General features: G+C 40.5%; 1 protein-coding gene across 1 annotated transcript; it reads right to left on the bottom strand.

Annotated features, from left to right (window-relative positions):
* Nucleotides 1-10,948: 10,948 nt before the first annotated feature.
* Nucleotides 10,949-11,695, bottom strand: LOC309549811 (vomeronasal type-2 receptor 26-like; the record flags this gene model as incomplete). The annotated part of the gene is made up of 1 exon (XM_082250314.1): nt 10,949-11,695. The coding sequence occupies one exon, from the start codon at nt 11,693-11,695 to the stop codon at nt 10,949-10,951; it is 747 nt and encodes a 248-aa protein (XP_082106440.1).
* Between the last annotated feature and the right edge of the window lie 960 nt (nt 11,696-12,655).

The raw sequence follows: 12,655 nt of genomic DNA, 5'->3' as shown, positions 1-12,655 counted from the left end.
TTAAGGGCACGCTGAACGGCCGCCCGTGTACACTTGCCAACATATACGCCCCCAACAAACACCTTGTTACTTTCTTTAGAACTACTCTCCAACGACTTTCAGACTTCTGCTCCGGACAGCTAATTGTAGGAGGGGACTTCAACGTCGCCCTGTCGCCTCTTGTAGATACCTCGGCGGGTTCCTCCTCTGTGTCTTATGCTGCACTACGCGCGATTAAATCCCTCTTGACAAACCTTCTCTTACATGATTCTTGGCGCACCTTACATCCAAGCGACAAAGACTATACCTTTTACTCGTCCCCCCATGATCGTTACTCCCGCATCGACTACCTCTTTGTTTCCCAGGATCTACTGCTGACCCTCCTCTCTGCCTCCATTGAACCTATGTTTCTTTTGGATCACAACCCCCTCAGTGTTACTTTTTCATTCCTCTTACGGTCGCATACCTCGCGAGCGTGGAGAATGGATGGCTCTCTCCTTTCCGATGCTACCTGCGTTTCGGCACTCACTGAACGTCTTCAGCACTACTTTGTGGAAAACCAATCTCAGCATACGGCTCCCATCACGCTCTGGGCAGTGCACAAATGTGTGATACGCGGGGAATTTATGGCACTCGCGTCGAAACGCAGAAAGGAAAACGCGGCTCATGTCGAGTCTTTACTACTTAAAATTGGTACTCTGGAACGCGCCCACAAACGCTCCCTGGCGTCTGTCACCCTCGCGGAACTCACCCTGACTCACCAAGATCTGTTGGAGACTCTCGGGAGGTCTGTTCGCCGCAAGTTCGCCCTCTCACGGGGCATGTTCTATGAACACGCCAACAAATCGGGCAGGCTCCTAGCGAGGGCTCTCCAGAAAAAAAGGGCTGCCAACACCATCCACTCCATTGTTGATCAAGATGGTAAACTGTTGGCCTCAACCCCAGACATAGCGGCCCAATTTGTCCGATATTACTCTCAACTCTACAACCTGCCGCGGACGACCTCCCCTGAGTCCCAATGCTCTAGACTCCAAGCAATCAGACAATTTCTGGAACAATACTCTCCCTCTCCCCTGTCGGAAGACGCTCTCTCTGACCTGGACGCCCCCATCACATCGACGGAAATCTTGACGGCTTTGAAGCACTCTAAACCTGGCAAGGCCCTGGGCCCCGATGGCCTTCCAGTGAGCTATTATAAAACCTTCTCAGACTTGCTGTTATCACACATGGTAGAAGCTTTTAACGCCTTCCCAGACACAGAGTCGCTCCACACAGATCTACTAGAGGCACATATCGCGGTCATCCCAAAACCAGGGAAAGATGCCTCTCTGGTATCTAACTACCGGCCCATATTGCTCCTTAATGTGGACCTCAAACTATACGCCAAAGTCTTAGCCAATCGCCTCCTCCCCTCTATCCCTGATATGATCTCCCTCAATCAAGTCGGTTTCGTCCCTGGCCGGGAAGCGAGGGATAATGCTACCAAAGCCCTTCACCTTCACCATTGGCTCTCTACATCCAATACCCCTGGCTTTTTCCTGTCTCTCGACGCGGAGAAGGCGTTCGACAGGGTTGCCTGGGATTACATGACCGAGACTCTCAAAGCCCTGGGCTTAACGGGCAGGTTCCTCCGGTTCATCTCGATTTTGTATTCCACCCCCACAGCGAGAGTCCGGGTCAATGGCACCCTCTCGGACGCCTTCTCCGTGTCGAATGGTACAAGACAGGGATGCCCTTTGTCCCCCCTAATCTTCATTCTCACCCTAGAACCCCTACTCCGCCGCCTCCACGATGACCCGAATATTAAGGGTATATCTATAAAAGACAAAACCTACAAGTTAGCGGCTTACGCGGATGACATCCTCCTCTTCCTTACGGACCCTCTGACTTCTGTCCCTAATCTTCTCTCGGCCCTTAAATCCTTTCAAGCCCTTTCTAACCTCAAAATCAATTACACCAAATCCCGTGCCCTTAACGTATCCCTGCCAACTTCGCTCTCGCGGCTCTGCCAAACCAACTTCCCCTTTCGTTGGGATCCCTATGCTATTACCTATCTAGGGGTCCAATTACCGCGCAGGCTTTCGGACTTATACACCAAGAACCACTTAGCAATCCTACAAACTGTCAAAATGGACCTACAATCTTGGTCCAAAGGACCTTTTTCTTGGTTTGGCAGGGTCGCGATTGTGAAGATGAACATTCTCCCCCGACTGCTATACATCCTACATGCCCTCCCTATTCATGTTCCCCCGGCCTTCTTTAAATCCTACCAACGTATCTGCTCAGATTTTATCTGGCGGTCACAGAAGTCAAGACTCCGATGGGACACACTTACCCGCCCCAAAGCGGAAGGAGGGGTTGGTATGCCACACCTACTTAAATACCATTGGGCCTGCCACCTCACCAGGGTAATTGACTGGCACGCTCATGCGGGTTCCAAGGACTGGGTGTCCTTGGAGTCTGCGGTTTCTGCCTTCCCTGCACACCACCTCCCTTGGGTGACGCCATCCAAGACGCCGCAATCAATTCTGACTCATCCCGTTACGGGAGCGACTCTACGCCTCTTCCATGCGATACGCAGAAAACTAGACCTTTCCCCAAAACTTAGTCCGCTAATGCCCCTTTGCTCCTCTCCAGACTTCCCTCCAGGTCTCCCGTTCGTTCCCTCCACGGGGCCCACTTTAGACATGCCCTTTCAAGCCCGTCATTTCTTTGCCGACGGTCATCCTCTTACATACCAAGCCCTCCAGCTCAAATACCCGTCTATTGACTGTCCTTTCTATAGCTTTCTGCAAATCAGACATTTCCTTCATGGCTCACAGCCGGCGGTAGATTGGACTCGATCCCTCACTTCCTTTGAGAGACTCTGTGAGCCGCCTGGGCCGCATCGCCATCTGATTTCAATCCTCTATACCATGCTTTTCCCGACCGCCTATGCACACACGGAGGCACTTAGGTCTCGTTGGGAGGGAGACCTGGGCAGGAAATTCTCTGATGACGACTGGACGAAAAGTTACTACCACATGCATAAGGGATCCCTGAACGTACTTGCTCAAGAAACTGGCTACAAACTATACACCAAATGGTACCGAACTCCTGAATTACTGCATAAGTTTTCAACAACCAACTCTCCTACTTGCTGGAGATGCGGCATACACCGGGGCTCCCTTTTGCATGTTTGGTGGGAATGCCCTATTGTCCAACCGTTTTGGAGGGAGGTGCACTCCCTGATTTCCCGTATTACCACCTACACTCCCGACTTCACTCCAGAGCAATACCTGCTTCATCACACCTCCTTGCCCTACTCTGGATACAAAAAGTCCCTTACCTTGCACCTTATTAATGCAGCAAGGATGTGCGTGCCTTGTCATTGGCGCTCTACCTCCCCCCCCACAGTAGCCGAATGGCTGAGTAGGGTACGGAGGGTGGCGGAAATGGAGTACACGATTGCACAGGCCAAGGATGCTCACCACAAGTACTACACGACATGGGCCCCCTGGGTACACTTTACAACACTTCCTGACTTTCTGACTCTGACCACTATATCTTAAATGCTGTATAAGACTGACCGGACTCTAAGTGTTTCTGATATCTTCCCCCTTACACCAGATATTGAGATTTCATCCGAGTACCTCCCACCAACACAGTGGACCTCAAACCCGCTTTTGGCGCTTCCCCACCCCCTTCCTTCTCCGCCTTTTTTCTTCTGTTTGTTTCTCATCCCTAGCATCCTCCCTCCTGTTCTTCCCCTCAACTCCCCCCCCTTCCCATCCCGACGTTCCTCCGATCATTCCCTGGATACGGACCCGACCCCCCCCCATGGGCTTACACGATTGCCTCCATTGCTTCCCTCCTGTGGGTTTCCTTGGAATTCCACACCCCGAGACGGACCACACACATTTGGTGGTGGCCCCCTGTGTCCGGATAAAGTGAGTTCCCCCTTGGGGGTGTCCGACCATGGGAGGCACCATCTATGCCCCTAATTGTGCCTTCTCCGTAACACATCCCGCACCTCTGGAGGTCCACACGGCCTCTGACTGTACGTTCTCCCTGTGGCCCCACACCAGACTATGGGAAGCAGGACTGTTCCAGCACTACTTAAGGTATATACTACATGCTCAGTTTCAGTCTTGTACACCCATGTGCTCCAATGTACGATTGTGTCGTGGTTTGCTCCTCCACCCTTATATTGTATTCTGGATGTTACTGTTGATATTTCTGTAACGCTTTGTACCATTCAAACTGCTGTTCAATTGTTATTTCATTCTACTGTATTTTATTTCAATAAAATGTTTTGGGGAAAAAAAAAAAAAAAAAAACTTATCTTTTATGGTTGGCTGTTTCTCACTGAAACTGATTTAGAGTAGTTTAGATGTAGGCTTCACTATAGCCAAACTTCCTTTTTTTTTCAGTAAAAATGCAGTATTTTTTGCAAATTGCATTGGAGACAATGGAAAAGATGAAATTAAGGCCATTAAAGTGTTTTTTTAACCAGTTGTCGTCCGCATTATAGCAGATTGACAGTGGCAAAGTGGTTTCTCTAGCCTGATTGGCCGTCATATGACAATCGGTGGTGCGGTGTGTTACTCTGACTCAAACTGGGCCCAATTTGGACAATTTCAATTAGGGGTGTACTCGCTTTTGTTGCCAGTGGTTTAGACATTAAAGCCTTAGGCTACGTTCACATCTTGGCATTGCTATTTACTGGCGTTTTTTCAGGCGTTTTTATGGGCGTTTTACAGGCGTGTTTTGTGCAGGCGTTTTTAGGTTGACTAGTGACCAATGGAAAAAAATAAAAATGCCTGTAATGCGCCCAAAAAGAAGCTCATGTACTTTTTTGAGCGTTGGGCAATTGGCTTAAAACGTCAAAACGCTCAGATGTGAACAGGGGCCATTGAAATGGATAGTATTTGTCTTGTTGGGCATTTTTTGAGCTGATCCTAGAGCAGAAAAACGCCCCAAAAACGCCCCAAAATGCCTACATCTGAAATTAGCCTAATGGCTGTGTGTTGAGTTATTTTGAGGGGACAGCAAATGTACACTGTTATACAAGCTGTACACTCACTACTTTACATTGTAGCAAATTGTCATTTCTTCAGTGTTGTCACATGAAAAGATAGAATAAAATATTTACAAAAATGTGAGAGGTGTACTCACTTTTCTGAGATACTGTATGTGTTTAAAGTGGGTAAAAAAATGCCTAAACATAACAAACTAAACATTTTAAAGAAACATTGCACATTTTCCTTTTCATTGTGCACATTGTTGTTAGTTGATGATTTTACATATGTAAAATTTTACAAAAATATTATTAAATATGTATAAATGCACAAAAAAAAAAAAAAAATTGCATATGATTTCCTTGTTCATTCCGAGGTGTTATTTTTACTTCTTTTTATTCTATTATTTAAAAAGAAATGAAACTCAAATAAAAAGTACACCAAACAAAATGATACTGATTTACCAAGATATGATAAAAAAAGTAAAAAAAAAATAAAAAAAAAAGGAACATGCTCTTAACCACTTTAGCTCCAGCCACTGTGCTGCTACTGCGGCACAGTGGCTCGTTATCGTCCAGCGACGTAGTTTTCATTCACAGCGGGAGTCGGGCCAGGGGAGGAGCGGCGGCGATCGCCGCCGCTCTTCCCCGATCGTCGGGGAATCTAGTTTGAAGATCCGCCCGCCTGTGTAAACAGAGCGGGCGGATCTCCTCAGTGACAGGGAGTGACAGATCGGAGTGTTCAGCATAGCTGAACATCCGATCTGTCCCTGGCTCACTCAGTCACCTCCCCCCCCACACGTTAGTAAGCACCAGGCATACATTAACCCCTTCCTCTCCAATAAAGTTAACCCCTTCCCTGCCAGTGTCATTTTTACAGTAACAGTGCATATATATAGCACTGATTACTGCAGTAATGTCACTGGTACCCCCAAAAGTGTCAAAAATGTCAGTCAAGGGTCCGATCTGTCCGCCGCAATGTCGCAGTCCCGCAAAAAAAATCGCAGATCGCCGCCATTACTCGTTAAAAAAAAAAACACCAAAAATGACAGAAATCTTTCCCTTAGTTAGTAAACGCAATAACTTTTGCGCAAACCAATCAAAATACGCTTATTGTGATTTTTTTTACCAAACATAGGTAGCAGAAAACAAATTGGCCAAAAATTTTAAAAAAAATTTGATTTTTACATATTTTTTGGGAGGAATTTCATATAAAAAAATGTTAAAAATATTGTTATTTTTTCAAAATAAACGCTCTTTTTTTGTTTATAGCGCAAAAAGTAAAAATCGCACAGGTGATCAAATACCACCAAAAGAAAGCTCTGTTTGTGGGAAAAAAAAGTAAGTAAACTTTTTTTGGGTACGGCGTCGCACGACCGTGCAATTGTCAGTTAAAGTCGCACAGCGCCAAATCGCAAAAAGTGGCCTGGACGTAAGACAGCAAAATCCTCCGGTGGTAAAGTGGTTAAGAAAAGGGGTATATTCTATTTGTGCTCATTTAACAGCATATGTTATATCCAGTGTTGGGGGTAACTAGTTACAAAGTAACTGATTACAGTAACTACATTACTTTTTTTGGTAACAAAGTAATGTAACTAGTTACAATACTAATATTGGTAACTACACTTCTTTACTAGACTATAGGAACGCGCTTTCCTGCGTTACCCAAGCCGTGCGATACAATCGTTATTTTGAAGAATAGAGAGGGATGAAGTTTATGATTTTTTGTTGCACTTTATGTTTTATTCTGTTTTTTCAGGTTTTGTTTTCATGTTTCCCAAAGCCTGTGTTTATACAATAAACTCTATGCAGAAAGAGTGTCATGTATCTTCTTCTACAAGGTCATTAAGAAAGAGGAAAGTAAAGTAATAAGTAGTGAAGTTACTTTTCAAATGCAGTAACTAGTAAAGTAATCTCATTACAATTTACAGAAGTAACTAGTAACTAATTTTTTGAGTAACTACCCCAACACTGGTTATATCTTAGACTTCTGTAAACCACAGCAGTCTGTAGGTATAGGTATAGGAAAAGAGAGTAATAGGTATAGGAAAAGTTAGGAACATTTGTAGGAACAGATAAGAATACAAAGTGGATATAACCAGCTTTTGGGTAATGAATTTGAATTTGCCCATCGGAAGGTTGTGTGCAGTGTTTAATGGAGGCAGTTGCAGGTCCCTGCTAGATCAAAAAAACAGTTGTTTCATCTAGTTATAGAGTGCATTAAAATTAAAAGAAGCCTTCAGCTATATTCTTATTTTATAAATTTTTTTGCAAAGTAATATTTGATTTACTCACTCATAACACAGTGTGATTGATTTGTAGCTTTGAAGAGACCGGTAATTTTCGAGCGGCAACTCCAGCACTTGGCAGTTCACCATGATTATTCCACCAATAACAATGTCACCATTTTTAAAATACTTATAATTTTCAAATGCAGTTTTCATTTTCAGCTTACAGGCAGATGATGAGTTGATGAAAGATCTGCAAGGTGTCACACACAGGATGATAACACAGAACAGGGTTTGAAAAGAACAGTGAGCATTTGTAGCTATAAGCATTGCCATTCAAAAAAACTGTGTATCCTAAGACAACTCCGAGCAGCACATAGTCTGCACTACATCAATTGGTTGTTAAGTTCAACAATCTTTGATTGCATTATGATTCTTTTATACAGTTCAGAGTGATACATTTCTTAGTTAATCTAGTATAGTCACACTATTTCTGCACTAACCAGCTGTGTCCAACCAAAAGTGTTCAGATTGTTTTCTTGTGTAATTCTTCAATTAAATCTGAAGATTACATTTGTGTGATTTTAGTAAATCCTTTTTAAATCATGCATTGACTTCGTGTGACAACTATTAGCAAATGTTTAAAGCTTGGGAAATCTTTTTGTATCCAAATCCGGCTTTAAACTTCTCCACAACACTATCTCGGACCTGCCTGGTGTGTTCATTGTTCTTCATGATGCTCTCTGCGCTTTAAACGGACCTCTGAGACTATCACAGTGCAGGTGCATTTAAACAGAGACTTGATTACACACAGGTGGATTCTATTTATCATCATTAGTCATTTAGGTCAACATTGGATCATTCAGAGATCCTCACTGAACTTCTGGAGAGAGTTTGCTGCACTGAAAGTAAAGGGGCTGAATAATTTTGCACACCCAATTTTTCAGTTTTTTATTTTGTTAAAAAAGTTTGAAATATCCAATAAATTTCTTTCCACTTCATGATTGTGTCCCACTTGTTGTTGATTCTTCACAAAAAAAATACAGTTTTATATCTTTATGTTTGAAGCCTGAAATGTGGCAAAAGGTCGCAAAGTTCAAGGGGGCCGAATACTTTCGCAAGGCACTGTAGGACAGACCGGGAATCTGAGTTGCCTGAATCCTCCCACTACTGCGAGCAGCAATGTAAGTAATCTCATAAAACATAAATACAAAGAGACATACAGTATATGGGACTGATGCTATTAGTAGACTACTAGGCTGATTTGTTACTAAATTAATTGCACATGCCTATTATCAACATTAAACCTCATTTGCCACATAGGTCCCCAAAAAAATAGTGCATTGAGGCCGACTTGTTGTAGACATCCTGCAAAGAATGTTATTCCACTGCATAGCTTGGAGTCATCTACAAATACTGAAATTGTACTTTTACTACCAAACCCTATACCATGTATAAATATATTAAAAAGTATGGGTTCCAACACTGAACCTTGGGATACACCACTGATAACCTTAGACCATTTAGGGTAAGAATCATTTATCACTACTCTCTGAATATGGTCCTTTACAAACTACATTTTCAAAGCCTGTAGACTTCAATTTATAGATTAGCCATGTGTGGGGAACTGTATCAACCGCTTTGGCAAAATCCAAGTATACTACGTTCACAGCCACTAAGTTTTGTCTAAGTTTTTGCTTATCTCCTCATAAAAAGGTTTGTTTGATAACTTCAGTCTTTTATAAATTCATGCTGAGTATTGCTTAAAATATTATTTTCTAGCAGAAAAAAAAAAAAACACAACACTTCTATACAGTCTTTTTTTTTTTTAACTCTCAGTGGTACTATGCCAGTCATTAACCTCCTAGGCAGTAATCCCGAGCGTGACTCGGGGTTGATTTTTCATTGCAGGATCGGTAACCCCGAGTCACACTCGGGGTGGATTGCAGAGAGCGCAGCGGTGTTCTCTTACCTTATCCTGGCGATCCAGCAATGATCTCTCATTGCTGAGATCGCCAGCCGAGAGTCCTGCCGCTCCTCCGTCCCTCCGTCGGTGTGATCACTTCCTAGTTCCGTTCCCTGCAGCAGCAATGCTGCATGGGAGCGGAACTAGGGAGGGAAATTCAAAAAAAAAAAAAAAAAACGTTGCACAAAACACAAAACACATTTTATATTATATATATATATATATATATATATATATGCATATATATATATATATATATATATATGCATATATATATACATATATATATATATATATATACATATATATATATATATGCATATATATATATATATATATATATATATATATATATATATATATATATATATATATATATATGCATATATATATATATATATGTATATATACATATATATATATATATATATGCACACACACATATATATATGTACAATTATATTATTGATTCAATTATAATTAATGCGTTATATATTATATATATATATATATATATATATATATATATATATATATATACACATATATCTATATATTTAATATATAATGCATGAATTATAATCTAATCAATAATATAATTTTATTATATATATTATATATTAAATAATAAAATAATATTATTGATTCGATTATAATTCATGCGTTTGTGTTTCAAATTTATCACATCTGGGATGTCTACTAGAGTCTTGTTTTGGTCAGGTTTAAGTCAGTAATTACTAAGAATTGTAGGCCTATAATACATAACGCCAAATTTCCATGAAAACAATTGTACCGCTTTTGGTATGTAATTCCTGACATAATCATACCGCCAGGGAGGTTAAAGAGTCTCTAAAAAGTAGAAACAATAGCTTACATATACCTGAGCTCCGCTCTTTAAGGACCCTTGGGTGTAAGCCATCTGGTTCCAGTGCTTTATTCACCAGATAGTACATTAGGATAATGTATGACCTACATCTGGGTTTGTAATGCTTATGAGACATAAGAGGGACTGGTAATTGTACTGAGAGTTTAAAGACATGTAAAGTATGCGTAAAGCCCACATCTTTTAAATAGTTTTTGACAAATTGGACAATGTTTAAAAACCATGAAAGGTTTTTTTCTTCTATGTACACTTATGGAGATATCCCTTCACTTTCTGTCCTAAGTATGCAACATACATTTGAAGGAAATCTTTAAAAAGTGGAATGGAATTCCCTTTTAGATAGTTATCACCAGAATAGGTGCCTCCATGAGAAGATGTATGTCTACCTTGTTCTACACCTACCTTGTATCTACTCCTACTCACTTTAAAATTAAGGATTTTTCCTCACTTTCTCTATCAGTAACAGCGATCAAAAGCTCAAGGAAAGGGGTGAGTTTTCCCAGCAGGTACAACAGACAGCAATAAAAACTCAACAAGAGGTCTGACACTTTCCCCATTAAATCCAAAACATGTGTGTGATAGTTTGCCAGCCACTAATAGGTAAAATAATTAAAAGAAAAATCAAACAGGCACAATTCTATTATATATAGTTATTTTTTATTCATGGGAATGTAATCATACGCATCTCTCCAAGCAATAGAGAATAGTGCAAATATCACAGTTCCTTGGATTACCAATTTGTGTTAATTCCCATAGATTAAACATTTTTGCATTAAAATAATAAGGAGAATAAAAAATAATTGAATTGTTTATACTTCTAATTGGAGTACAAGCTGCTATGTAAAACTAAAATGACAGTTTTAGGGAAGGGGGCCTACAATATATTTATATGTTTATTTTTTTCCGTGACTAAGAATGTAACCTTTTGTATTAACGGATGGGTTGAATAAAATAATGTAACATTTTGGTAAAAAAATACAGCCTAAAAGTCCAGCATTTGAAGACAACATGGCAAAAATTTCTACAGCCACCATATATTTCCCTTTGGTGCTCAGATAGGCTGGAATCATGGCAATCCAGACACTGCAGAACACCAGCATGCTGAAGGTGATGTATTTGGCTTCATTAAAACTATCTGGTAACATTTTGGACATATATGCTATAACAAAGCTGACAGATGCAAGAAATCCCATATACCCTAAAACAGAATAGAAGCCAAAAACTGAACCTTCATTACATTGAATAGTGATCTTTATATTGCTAGAGTGAATGTCCATTTCCTGGTAAGGAGGTTTAATGGACAGCCAAGCTATGCTGATTAAAATTTGTACACAAGAACAAAACAAAACTGTTAAAATTGTCACTTTGTTCCCAATTATTTTTCTCCATTGACTTCCTGGTTTGGAAGCTTTGAAAGCAACATAGACTGTAATAGTTTTGGCTAAAACAGAAGAAACAGCAGTTGAGAAGACAATTCCAAACAAAACTTGGCGATACATACAGGTTTTGTCATTAGGATGACCGATAAACAAGAACACACATAGGAATGACATTAGAATGGACACAAGAAGAATAAAACTTAGATTCCTGTTATTGGCTTTTACAATTGGTGTGCTATAGTTTGATATGAAAACTATCATTATGAGAACAGTGATAATCAAAAAGAGAATTGAGGCAGAAGAGAGAGCTATAGCAAGTCCATCGGTGTACGACAAATATTCTTCAGTTTTGGGAATGCACTCAGTCTTCTCATCATTTGGCCGCTCAGTATCCAAACATTTTATGCAATTTTCACTGTCTATGAAATCAATAAAAATCCATGTTTTATTATCATTATCCTTTCTTTTGGATAGTCTTATGTATTTTAATTAGCAGTGTTACTAATTTAAACATATCTGATATATTCATCAGAGAAGAACAGGTCTGAAGTACTTGGGTACCAAAATTGTTCCAAATCCTTCCACACTTTACAAGAACAATTTTATCTCACTATTATTGAAAATCCAAACAGACTTTCAAATTTTTCACGCGTTAACCCTTATGTGGTTTAGCAGGTGTAATGCTTTCAAAATTACAACATTGCTGCAGACTTAATGTTTAATTCAACACTACCTATCAAAATCTCGGAATCTTTTTTTACATCCCTGCACACTAATCTAACCAAGTTTATCTAGAGTGACAAGGTTGCTTGGACTTGCCAGGTCAGATGTCTACATTACATTATCCAGCATGGCTGGATGACAATGCAAGATATTTGCAGCATAGTACAGTCCCCATTAGACCAGTGGACAGCTTCCCCGCTGCTTCATTTCTTTTCAATCTTAGATCCAGACCTTTACATCAGATCACTGATTCCCTTTGAACGACTGTGTACTGACAGTGAGTACATAACCTATTTGATCTCCTCAATATTCAAACTGCTGAATGCATGGAGGACTTTGTGGCTCTATATGTTTGCAAATTGGAATCAGATCCACAAATGTCACTTACAAAGCCCAAATTGACAGACTCATTTAATTTGCCCATACATTTACTATTGGTGTCAAGCTATGAAAACATATCAAGGACTCTTAAAGACTTTTATATCACATATTCATATA

Source organism: Pelophylax lessonae (assembly GCF_965119305.1).
Source record: "Pelophylax lessonae genome assembly, chromosome: 1".
NCBI lineage: Eukaryota > Metazoa > Chordata > Amphibia > Anura > Ranidae > Pelophylax > Pelophylax lessonae.
This window is presented reverse-complemented; position numbering and strand designations above follow the sequence as displayed.